The sequence below is a fragment of the Triticum dicoccoides genome, chromosome 2A (assembly GCF_002162155.2).
Source record: "Triticum dicoccoides isolate Atlit2015 ecotype Zavitan chromosome 2A, WEW_v2.0, whole genome shotgun sequence".
In the NCBI taxonomy this organism is placed as follows: domain Eukaryota; kingdom Viridiplantae; phylum Streptophyta; class Magnoliopsida; order Poales; family Poaceae; genus Triticum; species Triticum dicoccoides.
The window spans coordinates 21,938,684-21,950,615 of NC_041382.1; the positions used below are offsets into that span (position 1 = coordinate 21,938,684).

The following is an 11,932-nucleotide window of genomic DNA, read 5'->3' on the forward strand; positions in this document are numbered from 1 at the left end:
ACTGCAGCTAAGCCTCCGAGTGGGAGGTTTGCTCTCCACTCGGTAGGATTTTTCAAACTTAGGCGAGTCCTTGGACTGCAGCTAAGCCCCCGAGTGGGAGGTTTGCTCTCCACTCATTAGGATTTTTTCAAACTTAGGTGAGTACTGGACTGCAGCTAAGCCCCCGAGTGGGAGGTTTGCTCTCCACTCGGTAGGATTTTTTAAACTTAGGCGAGCACTGGGCTGCAGCTAAGCCCCCGAGTGGGAGGTTTGCTCTCCACTCGGTAGGATTTTTAAACACTTAGGCGAGTACTTGGACTGCAGCTAAGCCTCCGAGTGGGAGTCTGGCTCGCCACTCGGTAGGATTTTAAATACTTAGGCAAGCACTGGGCTGCAGCTAAGCCCCCGAGTGGGAGTCTGGCTCACCACTCGGTAGGATTTTTTGCAAACTTAGGCGAAACGGATTTGTAGCTAAGCCACCCACTGGGGCATTTCATACGCAAACAAAAGTGACAGCAATTACAGGAGAAACTGGAACACTCTTGTCTTTTATAAAAATAAACTACAGAAGTTTTTCTTATTACATCTCATCCGGGTGAGAATTCAAGTGTAAAATGGGCGAAGTAGTTCCGCATTTCAAGCTCGTGGCTCGTCGATCTGGCGATCAACATTGTAGAGGTGATAAGCTCCATTGTGGAGGACTCTGGTGACGATGAAGGGACCTTCCCAAGTAGGAGCAAGTTTGTGAGGTTTCTGTTGATCCACTCGGAGGACCAAATCTCCTTCTTGGAAGGCTCGACTCTTCACATTTCTGGCATGGAATCGACGCAAGTCTTGCTGATAAATGGTCGATCTAATCATAGCCATTTCCCTCTCCTCCTCTAGGAGGTCGACTGCGTCTTGCCGGGCTTGTTCTGCTTCATCTTCGGTATAAAGCTCGACTCGGGGTGCATTGTGAAGCAGATCACTCGGCAGGACTACTTCGGCTCCGTAAACCAGAAAGAACAGAGTTCTTCCAGTCGACCGGTTCGGGGTGGTTCTCAATCCCCACAGAACTGACGGAAGCTCGTCGACCCAAGCGCATGCTGCGTGCTTGAGATCACGCATCAGTCGAGGCTTTAGTCCTTTGAGAATCAGACCATTTGCCCTTTCAGCTTGTCCATTCGACTGGGGATGAGCGACCAACGCGTAGTCGACTCGTGTGCCTTGAGAGGCGCAAAATGCTCTGAACCTGTCTGAATCGAAGTTTGACCCATTGTCAGTGATGATGCTATGCGGGACTCCATATCTGAATGTTAACTCCCTGACGAAACTGATAGCAGTGCTAGCATCAAGATTCATGATAGGCTTAGCTTCAATCCATTTGGTGAACTTGTCGACTGCCACAAGCACATGTGTGAATCCGCTCCTGCCTGTTCTCAGTGGACCGACCATGTCTAGTCCCCAAACAGCGAATGGCCAGACGAGTGGAATGATCTTCAGAGCTGATGCTGGCTTGTGCGACATGTTGGAGTAGAACTGGCAGCCTTCACACTTGTTGACTATCTCTTTCACCATTTCATTTGCCCTGGGCCAGTAAAAACCCGCTCGGTATGCTTTGGCCACAATGGTCCGAGAGGACGCATGGTGACCACAGGTCCCCGAGTGGATATCATCAAGGATTATCTGACCTTCTTCTGGCGTTATACACTTCTGACCGATTCTAGTCACGCTTTCTCTATACAACTGTCCTTTTATGACTGTGAAGGCTTTGGATTAACGAACGATCTGTCGAGCCTCTTCCTCGTCCTCCGGGAGTTCTTTCCTCAAGATATACGCGATGTATGGTATCGTCCAGTCGGGAGTGATTGCCAAGACTTCCATGATTAGGTCGACCACAGCAGGAACTTCGACTTCAGTCGGATCTGTGGCACTTTTCGGCTGCGTGGCTTCTTCTGTAAAAGGATCCTCCCGGACTGACGGCGAGTGGATGTGCTCTAAAAACACATTGTTGGGAATGGCTTCTCTCTTGGAGCCTATCTTTGCCAAATCATCAGCTGCTTGATTTTTCAGTCGGGGGATATGATAAAGCTCTAACCCCTCGAATTTCTTCTCTAACTTTCTTACTGCGTTGCAGTAACCAGTCATAGCTGGATTTCTGACGTCCCACTCCTTCATCACCTGATTGGCCACCAAATCTGAGTCGCCATAGACCATGAGGCGACGGACGCCGAGTGAGATGGCCATGCGCAACCCATACAAAAGTGCTTCGTATTTTGCTTCATTATTGGAGGAATCGAAGTGAATCTGGAGAACATATCTGAGCTTATCTCCTCGGGGAGAGACCAATACTACCCCAGCACCGGAACCATTCAGCATCTTAGATCCATCGAAGAACATGGTCCAGTGCTCCGAGTGAACCTGAGTCGGAAGCTGCTATTCAATCCACTCGGCGACGAAATCTGCAATTGCTTGGGACTTGATAGCCTTCTTTGCTTCAAACTTGATATCTAAAGGAAGGAGTTCAATCGCCCACTTCGCCACTCGACCAGTTGCATCTCTGTTGTGCAAAATCTCTAATAGTGGAGCGTCGCTGATGACTGTAATGGAATGATCAGAGAAGTAGTGTGCAACCTTCTTCGTGGTCATGTAAATCCCATATACAAGCTTCTGGTAATGGGGATATCTTTGCTTCGAAGGAGTCAAAACTTCAGACACATAATATACTGGGCGCTGAACTCTAAAGGCCTTTCCTTCTTCTTCCCGCTCGACCGTAAGTACTGTACTGACAACTTGTCCCGTGGCTGCAATGTAAAGCACCAGAGGCTCTTTACTGATTGGGGCAGCAAGCACCGGCTGGGTGGAGAGCAGAGCTTTGAGGTCTGCAAATGCTGCATCAGCTTCTGGAGTCCACTCGAACTTGTCAGACTTCTTCATCAGTCGGTAAAGGGGCAATGCCTTTTCACCGAGACGAGAAATGAATCGACTTAGAGCGGCCAAGCAACCTGTAAACTTCTGGACATCGTGCACACGCACAAGGAGCTTCATCCGGAGTATGGTGCCAACTTTCTCGGGGTTAGCGTCGATTCCTCGTTCGGAAACGAGAAAACCGAGTAACTTTCCACCTGAAACTCCGAATGTGCACTTTGATGGATTGAGCTTGATATCATACCTCCTGAGGTTGGCAAAGGTTTCAGCAAGGTCAGTCAGTAGGTCGGAACCTTTTCGTGACTTGACCACAATATCATCCATGTATGCTTCTATGTTCTGACTGATCTGAGTGAGCAAACACTTCTGAATCATCCTCATGAACGTGGCTCCAGCATTCTTGAGGCCGAAGGGCATGGTGACATAACAGAAGCACCCGAATGGAGTGACGAAAGCCGTTTTGATCTTGTTGGGTCCATACAGACGGATCTGATGGTACCCTGAATAGGCGTCTAGAAAAGACAAACGCTCACACCCCGCGGTCGAGTCGACTATCTGGTCGATGCGGGGGAGGGGGAAATGATCTTTCGGGCAGTCCCGATTGATATGTTTAAAGTCAATGCACATGCGAAGTGACTTGTCCTTCTTGGGGACCATGACAACATTGGCGAGCCACTCGGAGTGGTAAATCTCTCGGATGAACTCCGCTGCTAAGAGCCGAGCCACCTCCTCACCAATAGCTTTCCTCTTCTGGACGGCGGACCGTCGAAGATGTTCTTTCACAGGCTTAAACTTCGGGTCGACTCGTAGGCGGTGCTCAGCCAGCCCCCTGGGAACTCCAGGCATGTCAGAAGGCTTCCATGCGAAGATGTCCCAGTTCTCACGGAGGAACTGGATGAGCGCTTCTTCCTATTTGGAGTCGAGCGTCGTTGAGATGTGAGTCGGAGCAACATTGGGGTCGGTGGGGTGAATGTGGACTGGCTTGGTTTCACCGGACGACTGAAAAGATGATTCTGAAGCAGGCTTCTTGGCTCGCAGCAATTCACTCGGATCAGCAGTCTTCTGGTACTCTTGCAACTCGACTACTGCCATCTGAGCATCAGCAATCTTTGAGCCTTTCTGAAAACACTCTTCTGCTTTCTTCTGATTGCCTATAACAGTGATCACACCTCTAGGGCCGGGCATCTTCAACTTGAGATACACATAGCACGGTCGAGCCATGAAGCATGCATAGGCTGGCCTGCCCAGAATAGCATGATAAGCACTTTGGAAGTCCACAACCTCAAATGTCAACTTTTCCTTGCGGTAATTCTTTGAATCACCGAAAACCACATCAAGAGCAATCTGGCCGAGTGACTCCGCTTTCTTTCCAGGAATGACTCCATGGAAGCTCATGTTGCTGGTACTGAGCCTGGACATCGGAATGCCCATCCCTTTCAACATTTCTGCATACAGTATGTTCAGGCCGCTGCCACCATCCATGAGGACTTTGGTCAGTCGAGTGCCTTCGACAACTGGATCGACCACCAGAGCTTGCCTCCCGGGGGTGGCAATGTGCGTGGGGTGATCAGACTGGTCGAATGTGATGGCCGTCTGAGACCACTTCAGGTAACTGGGTGTTGCCGGGGCAACCATATTCAGTTCACGGTTAATGACTTTCAGTCAACTTTTGCTTTCGACATCAGCAAAGATCATCAAGGTGGAGTTGACTTGGGGGTACCCGTCGTCACTATCTTCCTTATCCTCAACTTTGTCCGACTCTTTTTCCTTGTCTTTAAACTGCTTGCCCTGGAACTGCTGGATCAGGAGCTGACACTGTCGAGTGGTATGCTTTGGGTAAATGAGTTTACCCTCCTCATCTTTCTTGGTGTGAATGTGACACGGCAGATACAAAACATCATTTCCGTCTTGATCTTTAACTTTCTTGGGGTTCCAGGGCCCCTTGAATTTTCCTTTGAATTTCCCCTGGGTTACGGCCAGGGCTTCCCCAGGAGCGGCTGGCTCGGCCTTCCGCTTCTGTTTCCGACTGGAATTGCCTCCGGTTTCCTGGGCGATTGCTTTCTGCTTGCCACTCCGGAGTCGATCTTCATCTTCACCATTAGCGTATTTGGTGGCAATTTTCATCATCCGATTCAGAGACATTTCTCTGGTCCGACCGAATTTCAGATTCAATTCTCTGTTCTTGATGCCTTTTTTAAAGGCACAAACTGCTTGATGATCTGGTACATTCTCAACCGTGTGATGCAAAGTGATCCACTTCTGAATGTAATCCCTCAGAGTTTCACTCGGTTTCTGCACGCAAGACCGCAATTCGGTAAGACCTGTCGATCGCTTGCATGTACCTTCAAAGGTCGTGACAAACACTCGGGAGAGGTCCTCCCAAGTGTAGATGCTGCTGGGTGCAAACTGATTCAGCCACGCTCTGGCTGAGCCCTCTAACAGGAGAGGCAAATGCTTCATGGCCACCTCGTCATTGCCGCCGCCAATTTGGACAGCCACTCGGTAATCTTCGAGCCAAGTGTCAGGCTTAGACTCACCGGTGAACTTGCTGACTCCAGTCGCCAACCTGAAATTGGGAGGAATCACTGCGGCTCTGATGGCTGGACTGAAACACTCTGGCCCTGAAACATGTACTCTGCTGCTGGCAGGCGCATCTCTGTCATGTCCTTCTCGGTGAGCCCTGTTCCTGTCAACCAAACCTTGAACGAGGATGGATCTCGCGTCAAAGCCTGGTTCCTTGGGGTCGACTGGAATCCTCCGCCCAACACTATGAGGGCGTCTGTCATCCTGCTGTCGAGGCGCATATGACCCACTCCTCGGGGGAGGGGTTGGCACTAGACGTCGATCATCACGATCGAATCGGTGATCATACTGCTCATTTCTTCTGTATTGATCGTGCCGGTCTCCACGCCCTTCACGCCTCAGAGGCGATCTTGGACTATGAGCCGACTGCACTGTATCTGCTGCAACGGATCGACTGTGGATCCTATTCTGCGACTGGGAAACAGCGGAATTTTGGTTTCCGGCTGCCCAGAGCAACGCTCTGATTTGCAACAAACCCCTGCCGGCCTCTGATTGGGAGGGCTGAATTGATTCTGCTATTCGGGCCGCGGCTGCCAAATTCTGAACAGGAGTTCGATATACCTGAGTAGGAGGGAAGAGCTGACGTCGACTGGACTCGGGTGCCCGCTGACGCACTTGCTCGTCGAGTGCTCGCTGGAGATTCTCCAGTCGAGTGCGCTCGGCCAAGTTAGCCAAGTGCGCGTCCTCCAAGGCCCGGGCCTTGGGGGTTTCTCCAACGATAGGAGTGTGGAGTGCATCCATATTCCGGCGGCGAAGCTCCTCTCGCTGCAGCGATGTGAGAGGCTCAGGGAGATACTCTTCATGGGGATGCGACGGGTCGCCGCCACCTGCGCCCCCATCTGTGCCCCCATCGGTACGAGGAAAACCAAGAGGGCTGCGTGTCCCATCAATTGCCAGAACTTCCGCCGCAAGGTCACTGCTGTCGCATTCGGATGCGGTCTCTGCGGAGCCAGTCGACAGGTCGAACAGGCCGTAGAGAGATTCGCCGGGCTCGATTGCCGCGACTTGTGGAGTGGCCGATTGGCGAGCCACCGCATGCCTCACCCACCTCTGAAGTCTCGATCGACCAGAGCGCTTGCGCCGGCGAGAGATGAGGCGGGGAGATGACACGGGAGCCGACCGATACTGGGTCGGCGGCTGCCGCAGGAGGACGCCACGAACACATGCGCGAAAGTGCATCGCCCCGCGGACGGGGAGCGCGTCGACATCGAGTGGAGCCTCCTGAAGCCAAGCGGAGTCATCGGCGATGAACGTGAGCGCACCGAGACGGATCTCACGGCCCTCCACCAAAACTCCGCATGAAACCATGATCAAGGAGATCAGAAAAATCGCAACTCCTACAATCAAGCGCTAAGATTCCTGCCCCACGGTGGGCGCCAATTGTCGTGGTTCTAAGTCTGACAGTGATGTAGGGGGGTGACTATGGAGAGGCTAGATCTTAGCTATGTAGAAGCTGTAAGCACACAAAGATGTACGAGTTCAGGCCCTTCTCGGAGGAAGTAAAAGCCCTACGTCTCGGTGCCCGGAGGCGGTCGACTGGATTATATGTGTGAGAATGACAGGGGTGCGAACCCTTGATACTGAGGAGGGGGAGGCTTATATAGAGTTCGCCAGCCCTCCCCTGCCCTCAGTAATGCAGGGTTTTAAGTACATTAAGGCTGGGCGTTACTGGTAACGTCCCTAATAAAGTACTATGATGACCATAAAGGCTACTTAATGACCGACCGTTTGCCTGCGGAGTGACTTTAGGTCTCCTGGCAGTCGAGTGGTTGGCTTCGTGGTCGAGTGATAGCTTCTTGGTTGAGTGTCTTGAACCCGTCGAGTGGGTACCTTCAAGTCGATTGAAAGGTGACTTCTTCTAAGGATGTCCTTGGGTAGGGCTCTTAGGACAGGTCCGTGCCCCTACCTTAGGTACATAGCTTCATCACCCCGACTATAGTCGCGGTCATCCACCTCCGACCCCTCTCCGCACCACTCCCTCCATGGATTCCTCGGCCACCAAAGCTCTCTAGGATGGGCTGACGCCGGACCAGAAGAAGGAGATGGTCGCCATTGCTGCCGGTGGGCTGGCCGGCAGGCAACCGGAGGACGATGACGTCCCAATGGAGGACGTTGCTGACGACAAGTCGGCGCTAGCCTCCTCCTTCGTGCCACCCTCACCGGTGCATTGCACCATGCCCATCGGTGAGGGCCGAGGTCCGTGCCCATTACACGGACATGATGCGGAAGGAGCGGGGGGAGCAATTCCGGGAGGCGCAGGGCGGCGCCGCCTACAACCACCACCTCCTCCAGGAGCATCTGCAGGCGAGGAGCATCTCGCCGCCGGCATGGCAGTCGCACCGGATACGGACATGGCGGAGCAGGAGGCGTTGCTCGAGTCCTACCGCTCCGCCCGCGAGATCCGCCTCGTCCGCTAGCGGTACCGCCAGCGGGTGGGGGAGGTGCCGGCTGCTGGCAAGGAGTGCGACTATGAGGCGGGCGAGGCGGTGTTCGGCGAGACCGACGAGGAGGAGGACAGCGTCGAGGCCGCGCCCCGCAGCCACGACCACGAAGAAGCCCGCTCCGTGGGCGTCGCCGGCAGCGAGGAAGAGTAGTCGCTCTGGTCCCAGGAAGACCACCGCTCCTGGAGGAGCTGGAGAGCGCCGAGGCGGAACTGGAGACAGTGAAGCTTCAGTTCTCGGGGCTGATAGCTGGACACAGGGACCGAACACCAGCGATCATTTAGATTCGGTATTAATTATTCTCCAAAGCCCGACTAGCACCGCTTTGATGTAAATGTAATGAAATTCGTCATGTTTAGATGAATTATGTTATGTTTATATGAAATCCAGCATGTTTATATGAAATCCGGCCTTGTTTATATGAAATCCGGCCTTGTTTGAATGTATTTCGTCCGTTAGTTTAAATTGTTGTAAAAATGTATGCTGCTACGGTTGGATGGCTGCCACCCGCATCTGTGTCCGCGGACTGATCCCTCCTATCCGTGGACGGATGCGGGAGAAAATTTGCTGGTTGCCGTTGAAGATGCATTTACAAAGTATTTACACGTCGTACAAGGCCGAGAGAACCCTTTACATGATCAATGGCTGGTTGAATATATGCTGCAAATTAATACATAATTTAATCCCAAAATCAATAAATAAATCTTGACGAAAGTGATATAAAAAATTAAAGTAATCATGCAAAAAGCTAATAACTATCATGAGAGGCGGGACAGTACTATCACGAGAGGCGAGTTCCAGAGGCCTAGTGTCCTGTCTAGCGGCACGCTGGAAGACGGGATGGAAAAGACTTAGAAGTAGGAGGATCAAACTTCCGGAACTTGAATGACGAAGAGGGACCATGTGTTGCGCATGCGGCTAGGTTGGTGTATGCAGTTTATGTAGTGCATGTTGGGTGAAATGTGGGCGTAACTCCACGCCCAATAGCCACGCGATTCAAAGGAATCAGAAACGATTGAGTAAGCGAACCAACTTGTGGTTGATGGTTAGAAGGAAAGTGATATCCCCAGCCCATCAGGGTTTAAATCCTGATGCTCGCATTTATTTTGAATTTTTTTCATTATTTCCGGCGATGCACGTTCAGTGGGAGGAGACGTTCCCGTCGACTACGAGACGCCCATAATGACTTTGTAAAATCTCAAGATGACATGTCGGCTCAATTTCTCAGACGCATCCTGTCAGAATGCACACACAACACATTGCTGACTTATCATGGGAGACTTTCAGAAAGATAGGATCGATGCCTCAGATCTCAAAGCTGGGAGTACACCACACATGCATTAGTTCCGTCCACTTGGCTTCCGCGCTAAATGCAAACTAAAGATTACAAGTGGAGAAAGGGCATCCAAGGTACCATGAGATATAAACCAAGAAATGTTGACTGATCAGATCGACCGTCACATGACAAAATGATGAAACCATTCCCAATGAAAAGGTACACTAATGACCCATCAAATTAATATCGATATCTATATCTATACCTAGTAATAAAAGAATTAATTAAACCTTATCGTGATACGTTATTAAAACTATTCCTAAAGTTGAAGAAAATTAGCCTCCGCCACCACCACCACCCATGAGTATGTACCATTTCGTTTTATACATTTCCCCGTCAGCATTTCTATTTGTGCCACGCTCGCACCGTCGCTCTACCCTTGCCATCCCCGGCACCCTTCACGGTCAGCTCCGATAGAAACTGGTCATGGTGGAGCTGGGCCAGCTAGGGAGCGCAGCAGAGATGGGCGGTGTGTCAGTGTGTGGATGTTGGATGTGGCCTATGCTCCCGGGCCATAAACAGGACCAGAATGGAACCCCTTCATAAGGTGTTCCAGGTTGCGCCCATCGCCACATCTTCCGCGGCCCATGACGCAGTTGATCTTATTGGTGCCGGAGGCTGAGACGACTAGCTTTACCCCGTCATCCTCCTCCTCGTCCTCCTAAATGAGCTGCAACAACACGTTGACAAGATCCCTCGTCACAGTGGGCTCGGAGAGCATAGCGGGACAACCTAGGAGCCGAGATTGTCGACGGAGTGGGCTCGAGAAGTGGCGGGACTGTGCTGGCGCGGCGGCGTTGTAGTCGGAGTTCTGGTCAATCGGCCGTCGCGACGTCCAGCGGCGCCAAATCGGGTGGGAGTAATGGATTTCGGGTGCAGGGAGGCGAACAATGGTGGACCCCGCGGTGGCAGATGCTCGACGGATTAGAGGATGGTGGCGGCGGGGAGGCGCATCGGAGGCAGGGAACTTGGCCGTGTGGGTGAACATGCTTCGTGAGTTTGGTATGGACGCGGGAAGTTGCGCATGATGCGGTCGGGTCAGTTAGTTTTGTTCAAATCGAGCATCTGCAAATCGAATACGTACGTCGGCCGGGCGCTGTCCTCTCGGGAGCAACGAAGTGCAATGCGGACTGCCATTGCCTCCTCCAACCCACACGGGATGACACCTCATTCGACGAATCCGGACTGGTAGGAGTCCGATCCATTGCCTGCCATGGCGAAGAAGACCGGAAACCGTCGGAGGTGAGCTCGGGTGGAGGGGAGGGGAGTGAAGTGATACGTCCATTTTGCATCATGTTTTTCTACTGTTATTTATATTGTCTTTATACATAATAACACTTTATGGAGTAATTCTAATGCCTTTTGTCTTCTAATATGCAAGATTTACACAAAGAGGGAGAATACCGGCACCTGAAATTCTGGACTTGAAAAAGCTATGTCAGAGATACCTATTCTGCACGTCTCCAATTGAGCTGAAATTTTACGAAGAATTATTTTTGAATATATAAAAATTACTGGAGCAAATAATTATTTTTGAACTTGGTCAATTAAAAGAGTTGACTTAAGACAAACATAAAACTTTAAATAATTTGGAATTGAGAGTGTAGCTTATATATGTTGTTCATTCTGATATGTGTATACGTGTGTATGTATGTATGCATATCATGTTTGAAGCTGGCACTGATACATCATTCATAGTGTTGGAATATGCCATGGTTTGGCTCATGCAAAAACCCCACCTCATGAATAAGCTGAAAACCGAGGTGAGGAGCACTATATCCAAGGGGAAGGAAATGATTGTAGAAGACGATCTGAGCAGTTTGGCCTACCTAAAGGCAGTCATCAAAGAGACACTCCGGCTCCATATGCCCGCACCCCTCCTTGTGCCACACCTCTCAATGGCCGACTACAAAATTAATGGCTACACAATACCATCAGGGAGCTGCGCCATTGTCAACAGTTGGGTTCTTGCAAGGGATCCTAGCAGCTGGGAGAGCGCAGAAGAGTTCATGCCTGAGCGGTTCATGGAAGGCAGCAGCGCTACAACTATGGACTACAAGGGAAACGATTTCCCCTACTTGCCTTTTGGGACTGGGCGAAGGATATGTCCAGGTATCAACTTTGCAATTGTGACCATTGAAATCATGCTAGCAAATCTCATGTACCACTTCAACTGGAAGCTACCATCAGAATCAATGGAAGCTGGCATCAGTACGACTGAATCATTTGGGGTAACAGTCCACCAAAAGGAGAAGCTCCTCCTTGTCCCTGTAGTGCCAGAAGATTAGTAAAAACTAGTCCATAGAACCTACCTATATAACAGTCATCTCGATTTTTTGACTTTTTATTAAGCACAGGTGTATTGAGTAAATAAAGCACTGCATCACAAATCGATCGCCATATTCATGACTAGCAATTAAGACTAGTACATGAATGCTCATTTGGATAGTTTATAACTTTATATGTGCGACTAGTTGATTGAAATTTCCTTATCAGCAATACTCAACACTTCCTTGTACAACTTGGTTTTTAGTAATATATAGACAACATTATAGTCAAAAAAAATATATAGACAACATTGCTTACTTCCACAAGTCACAATTAAGGAGCCTCTTGTGGGCTTCCATATTCCCTCACCAAGGTAATTTCCACTAATGAGATCATGAAGCTTGCCAGCTGACAAAGA

General features: G+C 50.5%; 1 protein-coding gene across 1 annotated transcript; it reads left to right on the forward strand.

The window, feature by feature from the left end:
* The first annotated feature begins 10,910 nt into the window (after positions 1 to 10,910).
* LOC119358721 (indolin-2-one monooxygenase-like) lies at positions 10,911 to 11,534 on the forward strand. Its single transcript, XM_037625155.1, has one exon. It carries the CDS (start codon positions 10,911 to 10,913, stop codon positions 11,532 to 11,534), a length of 624 nt encoding a protein of 207 aa, XP_037481052.1.
* Positions 11,535 to 11,932: the final 398 nt, after the last annotated feature.

What these genes read in the sequence shown, in the direction of transcription:
- LOC119358721 (XM_037625155.1), top strand. Translation starts at nt 10,911, where the DNA reads ATGTTTGAAGCTGGCACTGATACATCATTCATAGTGTTGGAATATGCC.